The following is a 21944-nucleotide window of genomic DNA, read 5'->3' as shown; positions in this document are numbered from 1 at the left end:
ATTGCCTATATAGTTTCCGTCTACACTAATAATATTATAATATAAACCATTATATTATACCCTATAAACATTTAGGAACTGTTAGGTGTACAGTACGTACATATATATATGTACAGTAATTATGATACTGCTGTTAAAGACAGTACACGACCAACTTTGACAATAAAATATTATTATAATATTTTAATATTATTTTATATTAAATAATTAAAAAAATTATATTAATTAATCATATTATATTATATTAATTAATTAAAAAATTATATTCAAACCCTAAAATGTAAAGTGTTTACGTATAGATATCCATCTAAAAATATTCAGTAACAATGTAGAAAATTCCAATTTTTTATAATCGAAGCAGATATCGTGATAACAGGTAGACACTGACTTTAAAATAAATTTACAATTACATCTAAAAAGTCAAAATAGTTTATAAATAGAATTTTATAAGTAATATAAGTAAGAAAATACAGAAAATCTAACTGTATGGCTCTTATGATCGTACATATCACGGTAACAAACAGACTTTAAGGATTTAAATACGTAGTAACAGCATATTTATATATTTTAATTAATTTATTTATAGCTAAAAATTCCAGAACGAGTTGCTTAACTTTTCCGGCAACGTTTGGTGGCATCTGTTACGATATTTTATTAAAAATAACTTTTTATACTTTTAATGATTATAAAATAACAAAAAACTTAATTTTGAGGGTAGGGATGTGTTTTATATAAAAAAATTGTAAATGATAATAACGAGTCAAATCGACATTAAGTCCGACCCTACTCGAGATACGACACGATCTCCTTTATCTCCCCACCCGGTCGACCTTTGACCACCAAAATTTAATAGCATTAATCCTTCTAATAAATAAGTCTCCCTGCAAAATTTCAGAAATTTTCCACGAAATGAACAGGAATTATTAAGCTTCAAAGAGGGTAAAGAAAATCGTGGTCCCCCCACACAAACATCCATATATAGAAATTACCCCCGAATTTTTATGAATTCCTCGACGTTTCACGGTGTCCCAAGTCCAAAAATGTAAAAATTTCAGAGGGGAGTCATTTTTTGACCTATCGTCATACTTTCCCTCTTATATAACAGCCGGGAAAGTAAAAATCATATTTAGTAAGAAAAAATTAAGGATTTTATTTATGATGTTTAAAACAATAATTATTATACGTAAAAATTCCGAAATATCGTTTATACATAGAATTTTAAGTGTAAAAAATTCAGTAAGACATTAAAATTTCCAATATTCTAGCTCTTATAGCTCGACGAGACAGACATCAGACAGACATCGCATTTTTAATTTCGTAAAATTTTATCTCGTCGACATCAACATTCGAATATAAAATATTTAAAAAATAAATGAAAAAAGTTATTTTTAGTTTAATTATGAATATTTTGAATATTCTCTGTTGAATATGTTGTTGTATTATTATTGTACTATTTATACTCGAGTACAATTGATCGATACAAAACAATAAATATTTGATGTTAAAGCAAAGTACCACGTGAATAATAAACTAGGTCATATTTATTATCCCCTTATCAATGTTAAAGGACAAATGTTTCCTTTATTTTCAAATACAGACATTTATTTATTTTAAAACCGAAAAATTTAATATATTACACAGTCGAACCTCCACTTCAGACGGGCCGCCATCTTTTCAGGAACTTTTTAAAAATATAATACATGCAAATTAAGGACTGAAAATTTTAAAATTGCAGGAAGACCCATGAGAATTTAATAATTCTTTCTGTTACTCTCATTATATTGTTAAGTCGCGAGTTCGAATCTCGTTTAACGTTTCTTTATTGTGACGTTTTGACGTCATACTGGGTTTAAATTCTCTCTTTTCGTGGTTTACGAGTGATTTTACTCTACTCGAACTTCGATGTCGTTAACATTAAATAGGAATAAAATAATAATTTTTCGACTTATTAAGACAGAAGGCCTAACTTTACACTAAATTCGAAGTTTCCTGTATTAATTTTTAATATTATCCTATACAGATGGCGCCACATTGCAAAACTACATCCTCAGTGAATCGTGGGCTACCCGTTGAGGAACAGTCATTTTTACATTGTTAAAATTTGTAAATAATTTCAAATTTGACAACTTTAAAATATTGCTAAAATTTATTGGTGTGTCAATCTACATATATACATAGATTTTATTTAATGTTATATTGAGTATATATATATAATGAATTTCTTTATGTAATACTTTTAATACATTCATCAAAATTATGTTTCTAGGCATTAAAGTCTCTTTTCGTACTATTTAAAATAAACGAATGAATTAATTTCAACATTTAATATATTAATTTATACTTAATTTCACACTTTATACATATAGCAGCAGCATCTTTCCATATTTACAGGGATAATAATGAAACTAGACACAATTAGAATGCATAATATTCATGAATATTTAAGAAAAAAAAAAAAAAAAACATTGGCTCCGTTTACCAAGAGGTAGGACTGATGGCATTTATTTCGAAATTTGAAACATTGCATTTTTTTTTAGATTTTATTCTGTTGGGTAATTTATCCACCCGTTTCACGTCGCCGTCGGAGAAGTAACTTTTGTAAAATAATTTCTTTGCATTATTTCCCAGCATATCTTTTGTGATGTCGGAGTTGCCGTCAATTAGGTTTCGGCGAAGCATCATCGGAGAGCCCTGTGGAGTCACGAAAGGGGTGGTGTCCGTCGAGGAACTCGTCTCGTCGGTCAGATTTTCATGCAGCAGATTCGAAACTTTAGGAACCAAAAAGTGAGGAGATATCTGCTGGTTTCCTTGATGTGAATGGATGTTCAATCCCAAATCGTACTTATGATCATGCATTGCATTCTTATTCTCTTCTGAAAAAAAAAATTGATATTGCCTTTAAAATACTGAACTTTAAATTTTATTTTATAATAATTTACAAATAAAATCAAAGCTTAATTATATAAAACTGATTGTATTTAATGATTAATTTATTATTTTAATAACTAAAGTAATTTAAATGCAATTTTTTTTTTAAATTTGTTTTATGATGCAATACTGATCATTTATGATAAAAATGACATGAAAAGCATATAAAATTGAGCAAGAAAAATATTGATAGAGCTTTTTAATGCACGTAATATTTAAAGTCAATAAATTAAAGTTGTTTTCAATATTTTGTATATATATACACAAAATATAAGTATTAATAAATAAATAAACAATTTCAAAATTATATTTTATACAAATATAAACTCCCAAACCCAATAGTTATATATTAAAGCCAGAGAGATTTGTGGTTCAAGTCACACTTCAAGACTAATTATTTTCTTCCAGATCCTACTAAATTAACTATTAAATGTAGCAAGAGATGGCACCCAACACCTGCCTCTAGTGCCATATAACAGCATTTAGTTAATAATAATAGTAGTAATATAGCCCAATATAATTTGGCAATTGTTTGGCTTTAGTTAGTTTTTATAATTGAAAAACTACATTTATTTGAATTGATTTGTGTATTTTTTAAATAAAATTAATATTGACAAAATAGAATAGCTTGTAGTTCATAAAATTATTCATTTTTTAAAGAAAATATCTTAAAAATAAAAAAAATATTGCTATTTCCATCTAGTGTTTTAAGCCTCATCAGGGTCTTTGAGGGTAGACAATTAAAAAGATTTCTTCCTAGGAACAGAGAAAACTTATAGGAATAGTAACCATTCTGTATCCCTAAAATAAATGTTAATTTTAGTAACAAAATAAAGTATTTAAGCCTGCTTTTCATTATTAAAAAACATTTATATATTTTGTTTGTTAAAGGGCTAAAGGGGCCCACTATACTGCTAGGTTCCATAAAAGATCTTCACTGTCTTGCAAATATGAGGGGGTAATCCCAAAATTAAGGTCTCCTATTTTTTTAAAAAATACAAAGGAATGTTTATTTTCAATAATGTTCATATCATTTTAAAGCTTAAATATTTCTCTATTTTTCTACATAATCCCCATTTCAGTCGATGTATTTTTATATGCGCTGTTTCAGTTTTTGTATGTCCGTGTCATACCAGCTTGTCACCATGTCGCTGAACCCATCTTGCGCACACCTTCCAATATTGCAACTTTTCTGTTAAAATACTATGATGGTGCTTTTGGGAAATCCCAAGAACCAAAATAGAGAGATCATCCAGAGCGATTCGCCGATCTTCACGCATGGTTTGCTCAACCTTCGCGACAGTCTCTCGCTTCTTTCTTTGTCATGAATTTTAGTACGATCAGCTGCAAATTCCCGAGGACATTTTTTGACATCTATGCACGACTCACCATACACTTCCATCAATTGGTGATGAATTTCAATCAGTATAACGCAACATGGCGGCGAGCTGATATGACACGGGCATACAAAAATTGCCACAGCACATACAAAAATGCATTGACTGAAATGGCAATTATATAGAAAAATAGAGAAATGTTCAACCTTTAAAATGATATGAACATTATTGAAAATAAATGTTTCTTTGTATTTTTAAAAAAATAGGCCTTACTTTTGGGATTACCCTCGTATTTGTAATGTCTAAAAATTGTTTATCAATTATGAATATTACATATCTATGTTCTTTTTTGTTTCTATATTGTCTACTTGGACTTTGTTAATAAGACTTATTATACTGGTATGGTTTCTGATTAGCAAAGAAAGGATATCTTTGACAAAAGTCAAAACAAAATATTTTTATTTTCACCTATACACTTTTCTTTGTGTGTTTCAAACCTGAAGGCTCTCTTCAGCTGGTTTACAACATTCTATAACAATTGTATAAAAACTTTTTAAAACAATATAACATTTGTCAATAATATTTAAGATAAGTTAAAATTACTTACATTTTCTTTATTGTTCAATATTAATACAACACTAATACCGACATAAAGTATCCAAAAAACAGAGTGTAACATATAACTATTTACTTATAAAATGACAAAAAATTTAAGTTTTATACAAAACTTAAACTTTTTAGTTTTGTCATTTTATACAGGCATAAATTAAAAAACATTAAGATAGGTATGTTAGGCTCTGTTTTTTGGATACTTTTTGTCAGTATTAGTGTTGTATTAATTAATATTGGACAATAAAGAAAATGCAACTTATTTTATTTTATCTTTGATATTACACCCAATAATAATAATAATTAATTTTAAAAAGTTTTTATACAGTGTTATAAACCTGCCAAAGAGCTTCAGATCCAAAACACACAAAGAGAGCATACAGGTGAAAATAAAGATATTTTGTTTTGACTTTTGACTAAGATTTTCTCTCTTTGCTAATCAGAAACTACACCAGTATAATAAGTCCTTTTAATAAACAAGGTCCAAGTAGGCAATATAGAAACAAAAATGTAATAAAACAGTGAGGACAGAGGCAAAAAATATTAATATCTGTATTCTGTATGATTGTCTAAAGCAATGATGTCAAATGTGGCCCATGACCCTAAGCTTGAACATGATGTTATTAAAATAATAAAATAGAATTTTAAAAAATACAAAATAAATCTTTAATATATTGCAAATTAATTTTCAAATTGGTAACTAAAAATTTTATTGTTCCATATAAATTTTTACTTTTGGCAAGTTTTTACTCAAAGTTGATAAATCCACCAGTGGCTGAATGGATAAAACCACTAAACACTGGTAGTTGGTTATGGGGTTCACGCCTTGCCAATGGGCTGGCCACGTAGAATTTTCTGGGTTTTCTTCTTCATGTCAATAACATCTAAATAAGAGCCAGTTGCCCATAAAAGACCTCCCAGGAGGCATTCCTCCTGGCAGATTGCCCATATGTTGCATTGCTTTAATTGAATAAAACTAAAAAAGTTGACAAGTTTTTATCTGAAAGATGAAAGTTTACTTTATTACACAGAAGTTGGCTTTCCTTTGTTAAATGGGCATTTTTTAAAATCATTATTTTACAAAAATTACACATGATATTGATAAAATTGTTTCTGCTAGAAGATACTAAGTTTCTAGTAAAAAATATTAAATTTTGTTGTAATGTTTGCTAATAATACATAGAAGTAATATATTTTAAAAAATTTATTAAAGAAGAAATATATTCAAAAATTATTAAATTTTACATTTAAGTAAAAGATCTTTTTTTGTGTCTGTGGCCCACAGACACTAAAATTGTATTTGATGGCTCATGATCTTGTATAAAAGTTTGACACCACTAGTCTAACAAAATTATTATTACGCTGAGAGATTACTTTTTGTAATTATGTCTCTGTTTTACATATATTATTTAATATTTATTTATTTTTTTGAAACACATATTTATCACCATCTAGAATATAATCATACAAATCTTAATAATTATTTCTATAATAATTTATAGTATTAAGGATGATAAATTAAGTAATATTAAAAGTAACTGAATTTTTTGCCCATCAGATCAAATTAAATTTTTTCATTCTTATATTTGTATTTTTACTTTTATATGCTAACAAAGAAACTTAATTCCAACCAACCAACTAAATATACTTATAAACTTTAGAATTGTATGATTGAGCATATAGCATGTCCAAGAAAAACTATTGTAGGCTGTGTCTGATTTTAGTTGTTATATAAATTTGAAACTTTGGGAGTATTAATAGATCTAAAAACTGCTTTTTCGTGCTATTTTGATATTTTGACCTTTTTTAAATGCCAAAACATTTTTAACTTAAAAATTTTAAAATGGTAACCTGTATCCTATAGCACATTGTAGATATACTCTTTTCACTCAGAGTATTTTTTCCCCTCAGCTCTACAAAGTTAATTTTTAACATTCAAACATTTAAGAGAACAAAAATGCTTGCGCTGTATGTTTCGCATATATTTCCCATCAAAGGTTTCTTTGTATACATAATGTATAGAAGCTCTTGACAGATAAATGAAAGTGAACTAGGATGCTGCTAAAAGGTAGACAGAGCTTTATCTTAAGAACAGTAGAAAAAGAGAGTCAATTTACAATGCAAGTTTAAAAGTTGACATTTATGAAAATGCAAATTAAATTCTGAACATCTAAAAGAGATTATTGGTGTATATTATGTCCAAAGGGATAATATAAATCTAAATTTATACTGTAATGTTTAAAAAAATATGTAAAAACAATATATTAGTACTAGAAAATAATATAAAAATCAGAAGTTTAAACAAGAAAGCTTAGTTTTAAATATATTATAAAAATATTTTTATATGTTTTAGAATGCTAAAGTTTGATTTAAAATTTAAATAAAGTTCAAATGCAGGCACGAGACATCTGATAATTTAAGTATAATATTTATTCTGATAGAACATTTTGAATGTTAAAATTTTTACTAATGAAAGGCTATCCTAAACAATATTTTTATTAAGAAATAAATTTGAATCTTTGACAAATCAGCTTAATCAAAACTATTTTATCACCATCTATCTTTTCTCTTTATGAATATCTGTATTTCATTCATTTAAATCAAAATTAATTAATTATAAACAAAATCCAGTAACAAGATGTATAACTTTTCCAGCAAAAATATTTAATATGGAAATGTTTGAAAATTGGATGGAGCTATCTTTTATGAGATTTTATTAAAAGTATTTCTTATATTATTGATTATAATATAAAAGCAAAAGGCTTAATTTTGAAGATAAAAATGACTTTATTTGGTAAACTGATAAGATTTGTATGAGTAAAAAAATTTCATAACTTAGAAGCTTTTTGAGATATTAAGAGGGTGGGGATATATCTCCTGAACATCTGGTCCAACTTTCCTGAGAATTTCTAGAAACATTTCCCTCTAATACATAAATTTCCCTGCAAAATTTCAGAAATTTTTGACAAAAAGTACAGGAGTTATTAAGCTTCAAAGTGGGTGAACAAAATTATGCAATCCACATACACAAAACAAACATCATACAAAAAAATCCCCAACACTTTTGCATTTCTTGATGTTTCAATGTCCTTAGTCCAAAAATGTAAAAATTTTCAGTCATTTTTTTTACCAATAGCCCTCTCTCATATAACAGCTGGGAAAGCGGTAATTAAATCTGATACTTTCCATTAACCATAAAAGATTTACATAATTATACCTTCTACTTCCAACTCACATCAACCAAACAGACTGGATGAATGTACTTCTAATATAACCTTAATCTTTCCAGTTAATTTCTTTCACGTTTGTTCTAACGTTTTCGGCCCACCCTGGGCCATCTTCAGGAATACAATGAATGAACGTGTAGACTTAGAACGTATAAATCGAATGCCGCCCAATTCAAATTACTGTGAAACGGTTACATTTGTTGAAGGAACATTCTCTCGTGCTATGACAATAAGGCACGTGAGAAAATCTCGGTGTAAATTTACTACATAATCGTTAAAATGAATGCTTTACGACTCAAATATCGTGCGATTTCCCTTCATAGCAGTATTTCCATGCTTGTGAAATGCTAGCCGCATCTTTATAGTTAACGCATGTTTTTTTCAATCCAGCCTTGTAAATTTCTAGTGTTTCCATTATTCTAAGCTGATCTGTGCGGTGGGTGAGTCTTATGATACGAACATTTTTTAGATCCACAGTGATACCCGGTTCCGTAGTTGCCCGCGCAAGGGCGGTGGTATATTTGCGTTTCTCTATGTCGTACTGGTGTTCCTTCAACCGTTGTTGCAGGGAGCGTTTGGTAGAGCCTACATAGACCATGTTATTATTAAATCTGCTGTCCCACATAGGGATCTCATACACTCCTGGAGCATGATTTAAGTCTATTGGGTCCTTTCCATTGCGGAGTAGGTCATATACCGATGGTGGCCTACCATGATGCAAAAATACATGTAATGACACGGAATGTGAAAACATTGATGACGGATTCCTACAAAGACTACAAGCAAGGGTGAAGCATCTCACACAAACCAATTTTGCTAAAGAATGGGGATTGCATAAGGCGGTGGTTGCTTCTCCGGCCATCCCTAGGCTCTTTGCCTTTGCCAAAACCCACAAGGAGACTCCTTACCTTAGACTGATACTAGATAAAGCAAATTCGCCTACCAAACCATTAGAAATGGCGGTACATAAAATCATACATGAGCGCATAAACACGTACCCCTGGACCATCAAGAACTCTTTAGAGCTAATCGACACATTGAGGGCAATCAACCCCACGGGCACTACATGCATCACTGTCCTAGATTTCAATGCCCTATACCCTTCTATAAAAATACAACCTTGCTTCTGCGAGTTAAGGGACATTTTGCTTAACCAGGCTGGTACCTCAGCACACCGCAAACAAATCTTAGAACTCACAGACATACTCTGCTTTTCATCATTCTTCCGTTTTGGTAATAAGACTTACCTACAAAAACGAGGGGTTCCAATGGGCAGCCCCCTATCCGGGGACCTATGTGAACTGGTAATAAGGAAACTTGAACATAAAGTCATTCCGGCCTTCAGTTCCAACATCCTACTTTATAAGCGATATGTCGATGATATCATCATCATATGGAAGGATGAACCTGACATTAATAGGTTCCTAAACACAATAAACAATAACCCATATGGCTTATCCCTCAAACTAGACCAAAAAAGCGACTCATCGGCACATTTCCTCGACTTACAACTACAAATACATAACAATGAAATCTTGTTTAAGGTCTTCTACAAAGATTGTTACGTACCGTTATTCATCCCCTCCAACTCGGAAGATCCGTATACATACAAAATCGCGGCCTTCCGAGCCTTAACAAAACGTGCATTCACGCACAATTCGAAGTATGAGGACACCTTAACGGAACTCAGACACATACAACAAATGGCAACAATGCATGGGTACAGCAAGAACCTAATATATAACATCGCACGCACGTGCGCGCAGGGGAACAAAAACAACAGGCACGCAGAAGTGGTGGGGCCGGAGGATAACAACATAAGGAGGAAAGTTGTAACTTATAACAGCCACCTTGATGGAATATATAGACAAATTTCAAACATCACAAAAACCAAGATGGCATATTGTAGGCCACCATCGGTATATGACCTACTCCGCAATGGAAAGGACCCAATAGACTTAAATCACGCTCCAGGAGTGTATGAGATCCCTATGTGGGACAGCAGATTTAATAATAACATGGTCTATGTAGGCTCTACCAAACGCTCCCTGCAACAACGGTTGAAGGAACACCGGTACGACATAGAGAAACGCAAATATACCACCGCCCTTGCGCGGGCAACTACGGAACCGGGTATCACTGCGGATCTAGAAAATGCTCGTATCATAAGACTCACCCACCGCACAGATCAGCTTAGAATAATGGAAACACTAGAAATTTACAAGGCTGGATTGAAAAACACATGCGTTAACTATAAAGATGCGGCTAGCATTTCACAAGCGTGGAAATACTGCTATGAAGGGAAATCACACGATATTTGAGTCGTAAAGCATTCATTTTAACGATTATGTAGTAAATTTACACCGAGATTTTCTCACGTGCCTTATTGTCATAGCACGAGAGAATGTTCCTTCAACAAATGTAACCGTTTCACAGTAATTTGAATCGAGCAGCATTCGATTTATACGTTCTAAGTCTACACGTTCATTCATTGTATTCCTGAAGATGGCCCAGGGTGGGCCGAAAACGTTAGAACAAACGTGAAAGAAATTAACTGGAAAGATTAAGGTTATATTAGAAGAGGTATATTAGAAGAAATATACCTTCTACTTCAACAGCAAATATATTAGGTTGAGTCATAAATAAGTTCTGTTAGCGAGTAAGTGTAAATGACTGTCAAATACTTGCCAGATGTTGTGTTGCTTCAACTGAGTTTTATTAGTGGCTATTAGCAAATAGTCTATAAATGTAAATTTTAACACTGAAGTGTCAATAATGTAATAAAAAATTATTTTTGAATTCATTTAAAATGGAACATTTGAAAGTGCATGTACGCCATATCATGTTGTGGGAGTTTAAACTCGGCAATAACGCTACAGAAACAACAAAAAAGATTTGCAATGTCTACGGCAGTGGTGTAATTTCAGACAGAGCAGTTCAAAAGTGGTTTACAAAATTTCATTCTGGTGATTTCTCCTTAAAAGATGAAGAAAGACCAGGCCGCTCCTCAGACTTTGACGACGACGTTTTAAAGGTCCTGATTGAGCAGAATCCACGGCAAACGACGAGGGAGTTAGCAGAGAAACTGCACACATCCCAATCAACCATCAATCGTCACCTCCAAAAACTAGGAAAAGTAAGCAAGCTGGGAGTTTGGGTTCCACATAACCTCAGTGAACGGAATAAAGCTGACAGAAGGTCGATAGCTGCTACCTTGCTTTCTTGGCAAAAAAAGGAATCTTTTTTGGCTAAAATTGTTACGGGAGATGAAAAGTGGATCACATACGAAAATGTTATTCGAAAAAGACAATGGGTTGACAAAAATTATCAGCCACAACCAGACCCTAAGCCCAGTGTGCATGGAAGGAAAATTTTGTTATGTGTATGGCGGGATTGTTGAGGAATTATCCATTTTGAGTTGTTGCCACGCAATGAAACTGTTACTGCAAATGTATACATACAACAGTTAGAGCAACTTCGGCTAAAACTTCATGAAAAGCGTCCTGCACTTGTTAACAGAAAAAAGATCACCTTATTGCATGACAATGCAAGGCCACACACAGCGAAGATTACACAAGAAAAAATTTTGGAGTTTGGCTGGTCTGTTTTGCCTCATCCACCATATTCACCGGACCTGGCACCAACAGATTTCCATCTTTTTCGGGCACTGCAGGATGCTTTACAAGGGCAATGCTTCCAAAATGATGACCAAGTCCAGGAGTTCATCCAGGAGTTTTTTTATTCGAAACCACCAGAATTTTATGCAAGGGGAATTGACAAGTTGCCCGAAAAATGGCAAGAAGTCATTAATAATGATGGTGAATATGTGTTAGATTAAAGTCTATTTTTGTACATTTTATTGGCAAATAAATTTCAGTTTAGAAAACGGAACTTATTTATGACTCAACCTAATATTTATAAGAAAACATTATCAATTTTCTTTAATTTGCAAATGTTGATGTATTCAAAATATAAAAGGAAAATGTTGATATGATTAACACTATTATCTATAATTACACAAGGTATATCTATAATATTTATATAAATTTAAAAATGTAGAACAAATATTAAGTTTATGATTGATTTGTTTTTGTATTATATTATGTTTATAAAATTAATACAAATATAATATAAAGAAAAATTACAAGTAAACATGTGTACTCAGTAAAATAATTCCATAAGCTGCATCACACTTTTATATATGTAGGTTTCAAAAAGTCAGAAGTTTATGTTATATCTGTAGGAAAGTGGTCATCAAATGTGTGATTTTTTTAATAGGTAGATAAAACATTATCAAAATTTTGATTGTAGTATCATAAATATATTTGCTATGAGGGAGGAATGCCTAATTATATAAATCTTTCTGTAATTTATGGAAATTATCAGACTTAATTATTTTAATAACTTGATTATTACTAATAAATTTGATTTAAATGAATAAAACACAAAGATTCACAAAGAATAAAGATAGTTAGTTGATAAATTAACATATGATCAAGTAATCTGTTGAACGATGCAAATGTATTTCTTAATAAAAATGTTTTGAATGAACTTTATAATCTTTATTTATTAGTTCTTGTTTATTTTTCTCGAGAAAAACATTATATAAACATAGTTAAGAATGGATTTAAAATTTCATATTAAACAATACAATCTGTTATATAACCAATATACAACTGTAAACATTCAAGTTGCTATGTAATTATCATCATTTGATTAGATAAATTTCAATTTGAGACAACATTAAAAACACTTATTCATGTAAATATTCCTGCCGGGAAAAATAAAATTTTCATTCTGAAGTTAAAACACTCATTTTGAACTTGTAAAGTGTGTAAAATTTATAAAAACAAGCTGTACATAAATACAACATTCATTTCTAAAGACATTATTAAAATAAATTCAAACTGCAAAATATTTTGTAGAAAAAATAATCTATACTGCATTAAAAATTTATTTTATGTAAAACAAAACTTCAAAATAGTATAAAATTCGCATTTCTTTGTTTAAACTTTCAATATAATAATATCACTTTTACTTCTATATATTCTCCAGTAAATATTGCATAATATCAACTAGTTTATTTGACATGATAAGCAAATCTATCTACAACAACTGATTACAGTAGTTTAGTTATAATTTCAAATAATATTTTTCAATAAAATTATTTCAATTTTATTCACATATTCTGAATTTTAAAGAGATCTTTCACACAAACAAATTTCAAGCTTTAAAAATTAAAAATTACCTGTTGAAATCTTAGAAGTTTCTCTGGCAATATTACTTAATTTGTTCTTATTAAATCTAGTAATAAAATAGCTTTCAGTTTCTGGAGGTGACGAACCATATGCTTCAAAATTGTCTGATGTATTCAGTCGCTCAAAATTTGTTTTCATCCAGCTCGATATTCCTGTTTTATAAAGAAATGATTTGGATTCTACATCCATATTTCCTGAATCCATGATTACTTTTCCTGAAATAAAAATAATATATAGTTTACTTTATACATGTAAAACTTTAAACACAGAATCTTTATTATATGCTAATTAAATGACTATAGATGTATTTCTGTGTGATTAGCCAAATAATAGTTGTTTGGCTATGTTTTACATCATCAGTTCAGTTTACAGAAAACATAAAAAACAATTTATTTATCCATTAGTAGACATCATCATTAAGAGACTATTAGTTTCTTTCACCAAGACATCAATGATTTACAACTATTAAGATAACAAGGTTGAATGACAAAAAGACAAAAACTAAATCTTCTACCATAAGCTGGAATTTGTTCTGATATTAAAAAGGATTGCAGTTGATGCTTCTTTTAATTTTGTTATTTAACTTATTTTTCACTTAAGGCATTAACAGCATTAGTCTCCTTCTGGTCAGTCCCTCTGATATGGGATACAAAGTGTATGAAGAACATGATTTTGATTCTGAACTTTCAATTTAAATTCATGACTCCAGATTACTTACATAAAATAAGTATAGAAAATTGATAAAATTAAACACAAAAATGCAAGTTCTAAATAAAATACATACCTAAAAATAAATTCCTAACTTATAATAATTACAAAAGCAGAAAAACTACAATTTTGCACTAATATTTGGAGCTAAAGAATCATGTACAAGATAAAACAGCTTTGAATTTCAAGGAAGAGAATGGAGGAGAAAGAGGAGAGATTTGACCTTTAATACAGAGCCAAAGAAGAGTGGGAATGACCACAAAGACTAATAACAAAGAGGAACTAGGCTGAAGTATCTGAACAAATGGGCCTTTTTTCAATCTGAGCTCTTTCAAAATCCTGTAGGTCCAAATTTAGACACTGTTTTTTTTTTTTTAATCAATACTAACTTGAGTGACCAGCAAAGAAATTCCAAATGGTAGGTAAATTTTACAAAGACTTTATTTGACATTTTTCACTAGGAAAAATCTCTGTAATTGACAGATATATTGTACTTTCTCTCTCCCATGATTAAAACTTATCACAGATGCATATACATTGCAAATTGGCACAAAGTTTCATTTTTCACATTACAGAAAAAGTGTGTTTAACTAAAGTTAAGATGTCTAACAAAGAACAAATGCATGAAATTCAATTATAAATGGAAAAAATAATTTAGTATAAATACTGAAAATAATTATCTTAAACTTCACTGCATCATTGATTGGATGTTGCAATGAAGTTTAAAATAATTTAGTATACATCAGATCAATGATGCAGTGCACGATCTCAGGAAAGCACTTCTGCAACTCCAAAATATTTTAAAACATTGTAAGCCTGTAACTTTAATAATTATAATTTATAAATCTTGTTAATTAATAATTTATCCAGCATATAATAGAAATAACAAATACAAGCAAATTAAACCACTGTACTAGGAGAAAATAACATTTGAAACCAAGTAATATTTATAGTTTATGGTAAGACTTAACAATTGCATATCATCAGACACATGATGAGGCTGACAGTGCAAAAAACAACTAAAAAGATCAATTTACCTGTAGAGTGACAATAAGCAAACTGATTACAATAAAACAAAATTTTAAAAACATTAATGACTGATGACAATTCTGTGATTAAAATAGGTAGATTCCATTATATTTTATAATTATATCATAAACATATATCATTTTGTATTAACATTAAATAGATAAAATTGCAATTAACCATTTTTATATTTTATTCTAAAAAAAAAAAAAACTTATAAATACAAACATTTTGAATGAAACCGCAAGTTATAAACATCTTTTTAATTACAGAATGCTAGTAATTAAATTATCATTGAATGGTGAAGACATTTTAGGCATTTCAATTAGAACTATAATTTTAAATTTAAGCTCTAGAAATATTGAAAATATCTGATTATGGTATAACCCTAAATTTACAAGTGTACATCATTCTTGAAAATTCTTCCATAAGTCAAATCACATAGATGAATTGCACTTTACTATTATAGTCTGGTATGCTATTCATGCCAAATAATATTAATAAGAAGTAGAACTCACTGTGTATGGCATTACAAAATATTTTTCTTCTGAGCGCTTTTGATGAACGTATTTTTATCATCTTCAGGTGAATAAGAGATTTTTATATCAAACATGAACGTTTGAAACAGAGAAGAATACATACGAATTTAAATAAAACGAAAATACATTCGTCAAAAGTGCTTGGAAGAAAAATATTTTGTAATGCATACACAGTGAGTTCTACTTATTATTATTTCTTATGGTTAAAATTTGTATCCTGTTTCAGCCTAATCAAGTTATCCTATCCCCATTCCCCAAATAACATTAAGATATCTTAAAACATCTATTTACTTATTAACAATAATTCTAAACAAAACAAGCAATTATTTATTGTGACATAAAAAACTGCAGCCTGGCATTGTGACAATCATATTTTTAATTAGTTTAATTTAAAGTACAGTAGAGAGTCGTTACTCCGAACCCCAGTAATCCGAATCGCCGGTTATCCGAATGATTTTCAGTCGAACCATGTCGTGCTGAATCGAACATTTTTGATACTAGATTTACTTCTAAAGTATAATTTTCATGTTTTTATATTCTTCAATAAATTAATTTTATTTGTACAAAATAAAGAAATAATTTTTAACGATACAATAGCCTCGATTATTATTATAAAAATTTTCGTTAGGCTTAAAATCGACGAAAATTCAATACGAAGTGACACGCAATGGAGAAAAATTCAACACGAAGCAACACGCAACGGAAAAAAATTCAACATCGGACAGGTTAATATATTTTTTTGTACAATCGGTTATCCGAACACATCACTAATCCTAACAACCCTAGTCCTCAATTGATTCGGATTAACGACTCTCTACTGTATATGTTCTCCACCTCAAATTAGTAGTGGCTTGCTCCTGTACATCATACTTTTCCTTTAACAATAGAGTTGTGCTAGTTCATCTATCTAATACCTTTCATGGGAAAATTTTGGAATTGAAATGACATGACTTCTGGTTTGCATTGGAAGTTCTATATAGTTAATTGGGGCCTCCTGCACCAAGGTTTCCATATCTGGTCTCATCATTTATCTAACTAACTCTGTTTTTAAGATTAAAGAAAGACAGATGTACAGAAGGACAACAGTGAGAATTTATAGGTCTATAATTTTTTCAAATTGCAGCCCAATGGAATTGTTAATCAGATTAGTCACCAATTCAAAATGAAAAACAAACAGCATATACAAAGATACAAGGTCTGATCAAAAAATATCCAACCTTTTTTTTGCAAATATTCGCAAACTGGAGAAGAGATTATGCCATCATTTGACCTTGGACCCTACTGGACATGTGTGAATTTTGGCAAGCTCATTCTACTCTGCAGTCACTGTCAGATAGCCATGACAGTTGCATATGTATACACTGTTATTGTTGCATTAGTGATTTGGCAGAACATGACAGATCCTGATTTCTTGAAGATTATAACTACAGATTAGACCTGGGTTTACAGGTATGATCTGAGACGAAGGCACACAATTATCCCAGTGGAAAATACCATAGTCTCCTCAGCTAAAGAACGCACAGCAATCATGCAGCAATATGAAGGTCATGTTAACTATTTTTTTTGACCACCAGAGCACAGTTTATCATGAGTACACACTTCATGGAAAAACAGATAATACTACCTAACTGTTTAACATCACCTACAAAATGCTGATTCATCACGATATGCTCCAGACATTCTTTGCAAAACAGGATATTGCACAGGTTCAGCAGGTCCCCTTACTCTGCAGACATGGCTCTGGCTGACCTTTGGCTCTTTTCCAAACAACATGCTACTCAAAGAAAAGAAATTTCAGGACAGAGATGAACAAGGCTAACACAATGAAGAACCTAATGGAGATCCTGATAAATGACTTTGAAAAATGCTTCCAATAGTAGAAGCAATGTTAGAAGCACATGAACTCAGGAGGAGCCTATTTTGAAGGGAACTAGTGTTGGAACCATATACAATAGATACACAGGTGTTTTTTTCTGACTTCAGGTCAAATACTTTTTGATTAGACTTTGTGTAATGTAAGAAATGTAATATATCAGAAGTGTGCTTTTAAGGTTAAGAGGCATGCTGTTTTTTATGATATCATTCATTTATTTATCTAATAATAAAAAATAATAGTTAAGATGTACATAAGCTTGAAACAAGTAAAATAGAAAAAATAAACTGTTTTTTTTTTTATTAATAGAACTCATCACCAATATAAAGTTTTTAATTTAGAAATGAAGTGTATTAAACTGCATGAAACCTTTATTATTAGGCTTCACAATGTGTATTTAAAAAAAAAATTTTTTTAAATATATTTGATAATCTAACAATAAAGGTATAAGTGATGGTAAAATTAAATTTCTGAATGAGGGTTTGAACACCAAAAGTTTAGACCACTCCTAGACAAACAAAAATGTCAAAGAAACCATATTTCTGAAGATAGGTTCACATTGTTATATAAACCACTACGAATGAGCAAAACAAACACTATTGTACTATGTGACACAAACTAAGATAGAATGTGATTGGATGAAAGGTTTTTTTTTAACATTCTCCAATTTTAAAGAATTTTCCTCAAATACAAGTATTGTTAAGCAATCGAGGAAATTTTATTTGTCATTATTAAACAATTGATATTTCTTATAGATTAATTTAAACTTTATGTAATCAGTTTAGAAAAATAATATATTACTGTTAATCAAGTAGCATTATTTTATTGCTACATATTTTCAATAATAATAATGATGATGATGATATAATTTAAAATGCTGTCTGATGATCAAATAAAGAAACACTAGATGTGAAAGTTGATTGGTTGAACAAACCAAAGTTTGGTAGAAGTTGAGATACTTTTGACTACTAACATACTGATTGAAAGGTCATTGAACAGAGATGAACTGGCAGTTTATATGCAAAGGTAAACCTAGCTTAATTACGACCCTGGGTGAGAGAGGCTCTACCTGACGAGGCTCTTTTTAAACATGCACTAGGCTTAATGGAGCATGCAATGTCTCTAAACATGCCCAAGAAATAGTTGGTGTAATGGCATTCTTTTAACCACCCACTTCTAGTAAAGTGGAAAACAGTTGGTTTTTAGCATTGTTTTGGGAAATAGTTTCTAATCTGTTTTTACTTTAAAACTTTATGCCCTTTTTGAGTGTCTTCAAAATTCCAGATAGGCTGATTCTGGAAGGCTAAATGTTGGATATTTCTTCCCCATTTGTGAATTTCACTTGTTTCAGTCAGAATGACAGCAAGAAAATGGCCTGAAGATAATGCCCTGTTGAGATGTTTATCAGAATGCCATAGCGTTCATCATTCAGCATAATAGTGCGGGTGGCATCTCATTAGGATTTCCACCTTTGGAAACCATCTTCATTAGATGATGTGATCACCAGGAGAAGGGGAAGGGGAAAAGTAAATGAAAAGATAAACTTCTTTTTTCTGTTTACCACAATTGGCATACCTTTTAAATGCTTTTAACACTGCTATTCCATTGTATTTAACACTAAATGATGTTCTGCAAATGATGCAATAAATTGAATAAGTGTCATCATCATGAATTGCCCATTTCTGAATTCATTCAGTTGAAGCAAACAACTGCATGAATGTATTTTTCAAGAGGAGAAGAATGAGACAGATGTCTAGACTGGTTCATTTTAAAAAAATCAATTTTTAAAACTCAAAACAACAGCTGAGTTAGCACACAAATGGTAAATTCCCCATATAGTAAGAAGAAGAAAAAAAAGAGACTTATCCTTACTTTAATTTAACTTAAATTCGATTATAAATTGAAGCAAGAAACTAAGAATAATGATGCGTTATTCCAATTCCATAAAATCTACATAACTGATGAGATCTAAAGCAAGCAAAAGTAAAATTTTATAAAATATTAATTCTTAAATGATAAAACAATAATCTAAGCAGCAATATAAGTTTAATTAAAAATAGTAAATCAACATTTTAAAAGTTCAATACAACACTATTAGCATAATAAAATGGAGTCTTTATCTGTCTAATGGAGTTAGCTTTAATATTTAAAAAGGATGTTTAGTTTTCTTTAAAAATAAAACTCTTCATTTTTTATATATGTTAAAAAATGCTTTAATACAGTAGGATAAGCAAATCGATGACATAATCCTTTACGGTAGAACAAATTATGTTGTCCATTCGCTCATCCACTCGTACCGAAACTACTTTACCAAGCAACGCATCCAAAACCTCACCTTCATTAATGAATTCCACAATTATTACTAAAAGTCTATCCAATTTGCTAAATCCAAACAGAAGTTATTTCTCATTTTTTAAAGAGTTGTGCATAGAAAAACATTTTTCATTGTAAGAGTATTACCTAGAAATTCTAAGTAAAAACATTATTTTTAGTATCAATTCCTTACCGAAACATCACATTTAATGTAATTACTGGACTTATATCAAATTTAGACGACAAACTAATTTAAAATAGAATAAAACAGTTTAATTAAATGAAAACGGTTAACGTTATCTATGGTTCCAAGATGGCGGCTCGTCTGATTCCAGCAAGGAAACAGTGGGGACGCACGTTCTAACCTAACCTATTCTAATAATTTAGTTGGTAAAAATTATGGTAATTTATTAGAATAGATTAGGTTAGGTTAGAACGTGCGTCCCACTGTTTTCCTTCTATTTGCTGGAATCAGAGACGAGCCGCCATCTTGGAACCATAAGTAACATTAACCATGAAAACAATTAAGCAGGGAAGTTGTTAAATTGCATTAAAACTTATTTACCGGTTTAAGATTTATGGAAGAAGGTTAAATCAGCGATGTTTATTGTATTCTAAATGCTCATTATCATCGTACACCGTCTTAAAATTGATTCAACACGAAAACAAACCATGACTTCTATCGTGACATCAAACACAGTCGATATTTTTAACAAATACAAGTCAAGTGTTGCCAATTTTAGATAATAATTACGTAATAGTTATTTTTTGTATTTGAAAAATATTGTACATTTCAATTAAATTTATAAATATAATTATACCCTTTAAAAATTAAGTATATTATAATAACTATTAAAAAATATCTTTCGTATATGTCTGATCTCATTAAGAAACAGTACCACTTACGGGGTCATCGAGAGAGGAGGACTCCGGAGATTTTTCCCTGGCCTGGAGGAAACTTAGGGGCTTGTAATGGTTCTATCCCGTATAAAATTAACGTCATTTTTACTAACAGAAAATAAAATTTTTAAGACTGCTTTTATTAAAAAAGAAACATTTTATGTATTTCATTTGTTCAAAAAATTAAAAAAAATGGACGCAAGCTAAATGGTAAGTTGATATCTTTACCTCATTAACTATCTGCTCTTTTCGACGGCTGGATGGCCGAGCGGACAAGGTGGAAGCCTACCGCTCTGGGGGACCCGGGTTCAAATCCGAACGGGTGGAAATATCCCCAGGAATATTTCGGGGGGATATGTCGGCTCCCGTCCCTCACTATCCGGCCATCCCATTGTGGGTCTAGCCGAACCTATAATGGGCTTGCTAAAAGAGGCCCTCTTAGTGCCCACAGAGCGGAAAGAGCAAAAAAATAAAAATTTTCTGGTCCCTCATATACCAATAGCTCTAATGCTACGAAAGTGGCGTAAATTCAGAGTTGCCACTTACGGGATAAAACTATTGTATCAGCCCCTTGAAATCATCGCATTTCACTTAAAATTATCGTACATCCATCTCGATCCGTTATACATACGCCCAATATCCGTAGAAATATTAACTATGTCAGAATCTCTTAAACTTTTTAGCCCACCAGTGACCAATCGGTTCCGATCCCTAAACACTGGGAGTTCGGTCGTGAGGTAACGCTTTGCCAGGACGGGCTGGCCCACGCACGTCTGTAACGGCTGAATAGGAGCCAGTTATTCTTAAAAAGACCTCTCGGAAGCAGGGCCGGATTTACATAAGGGCATTTGGGGCCTGTGCCCAGCGCCCCCCAAAAATAGGGGCCCCCATAAAACTAAAAAAAATTATGTTTAAACATAATTTTTTTTAGTTTTGCCTAGCGTGGCCTAATCATGAGGGCAACAGGCAGAGAAAATCAAACCTGGGAAAAAACCTATGAAACATGAATAACAAGACCCTGAGAGTCGCTCGGCTTTGATAGAATTAAAAAAAGAGGTTTATTAATTTCAGCGAACATAAATAATTTACAAAGAAACGATTACACACACTTACTAATTACTAATACAAATACATTTGGGACTGCGCGTAACAATGTCATCAATTAGTCCCCGCGTGCCGACAAGACAAAGAACTTATTCTAACTTATATCTAGCTTAACTAAGTAC

At 30.9% G+C, this 21944-nt stretch overlaps 1 protein-coding gene across 1 annotated transcript; it reads right to left on the bottom strand.

The window, feature by feature from the left end:
• Nucleotides 1–2127: 2127 nt before the first annotated feature.
• On the bottom strand, nt 2128–20549 carry LOC136974703 (uncharacterized). Its single transcript, XM_067269642.1, has 3 exons — nt 20384–20549; nt 13350–13574; nt 2128–2873 (listed from the first exon to the last, which is right to left on the bottom strand). The coding sequence occupies exons 2-3, from the start codon at nt 13561–13563 to the stop codon at nt 2476–2478; spliced, it is 612 nt and encodes a 203-aa protein (XP_067125743.1). The 5' UTR covers nt 13564–13574; nt 20384–20549; the 3' UTR covers nt 2128–2475.
• Nucleotides 20550–21944: the final 1395 nt, after the last annotated feature.

This window comes from Centruroides vittatus, unplaced genomic scaffold, assembly GCF_030686945.1.
Source record: "Centruroides vittatus isolate TY-2023 unplaced genomic scaffold, ASM3068694v2 contig_355, whole genome shotgun sequence".
NCBI classification, from domain to species: domain Eukaryota; kingdom Metazoa; phylum Arthropoda; class Arachnida; order Scorpiones; family Buthidae; genus Centruroides; species Centruroides vittatus.
Note: the sequence above shows the minus strand (reverse complement) of the source record. Positions and strands in the feature narration are given on the sequence as shown.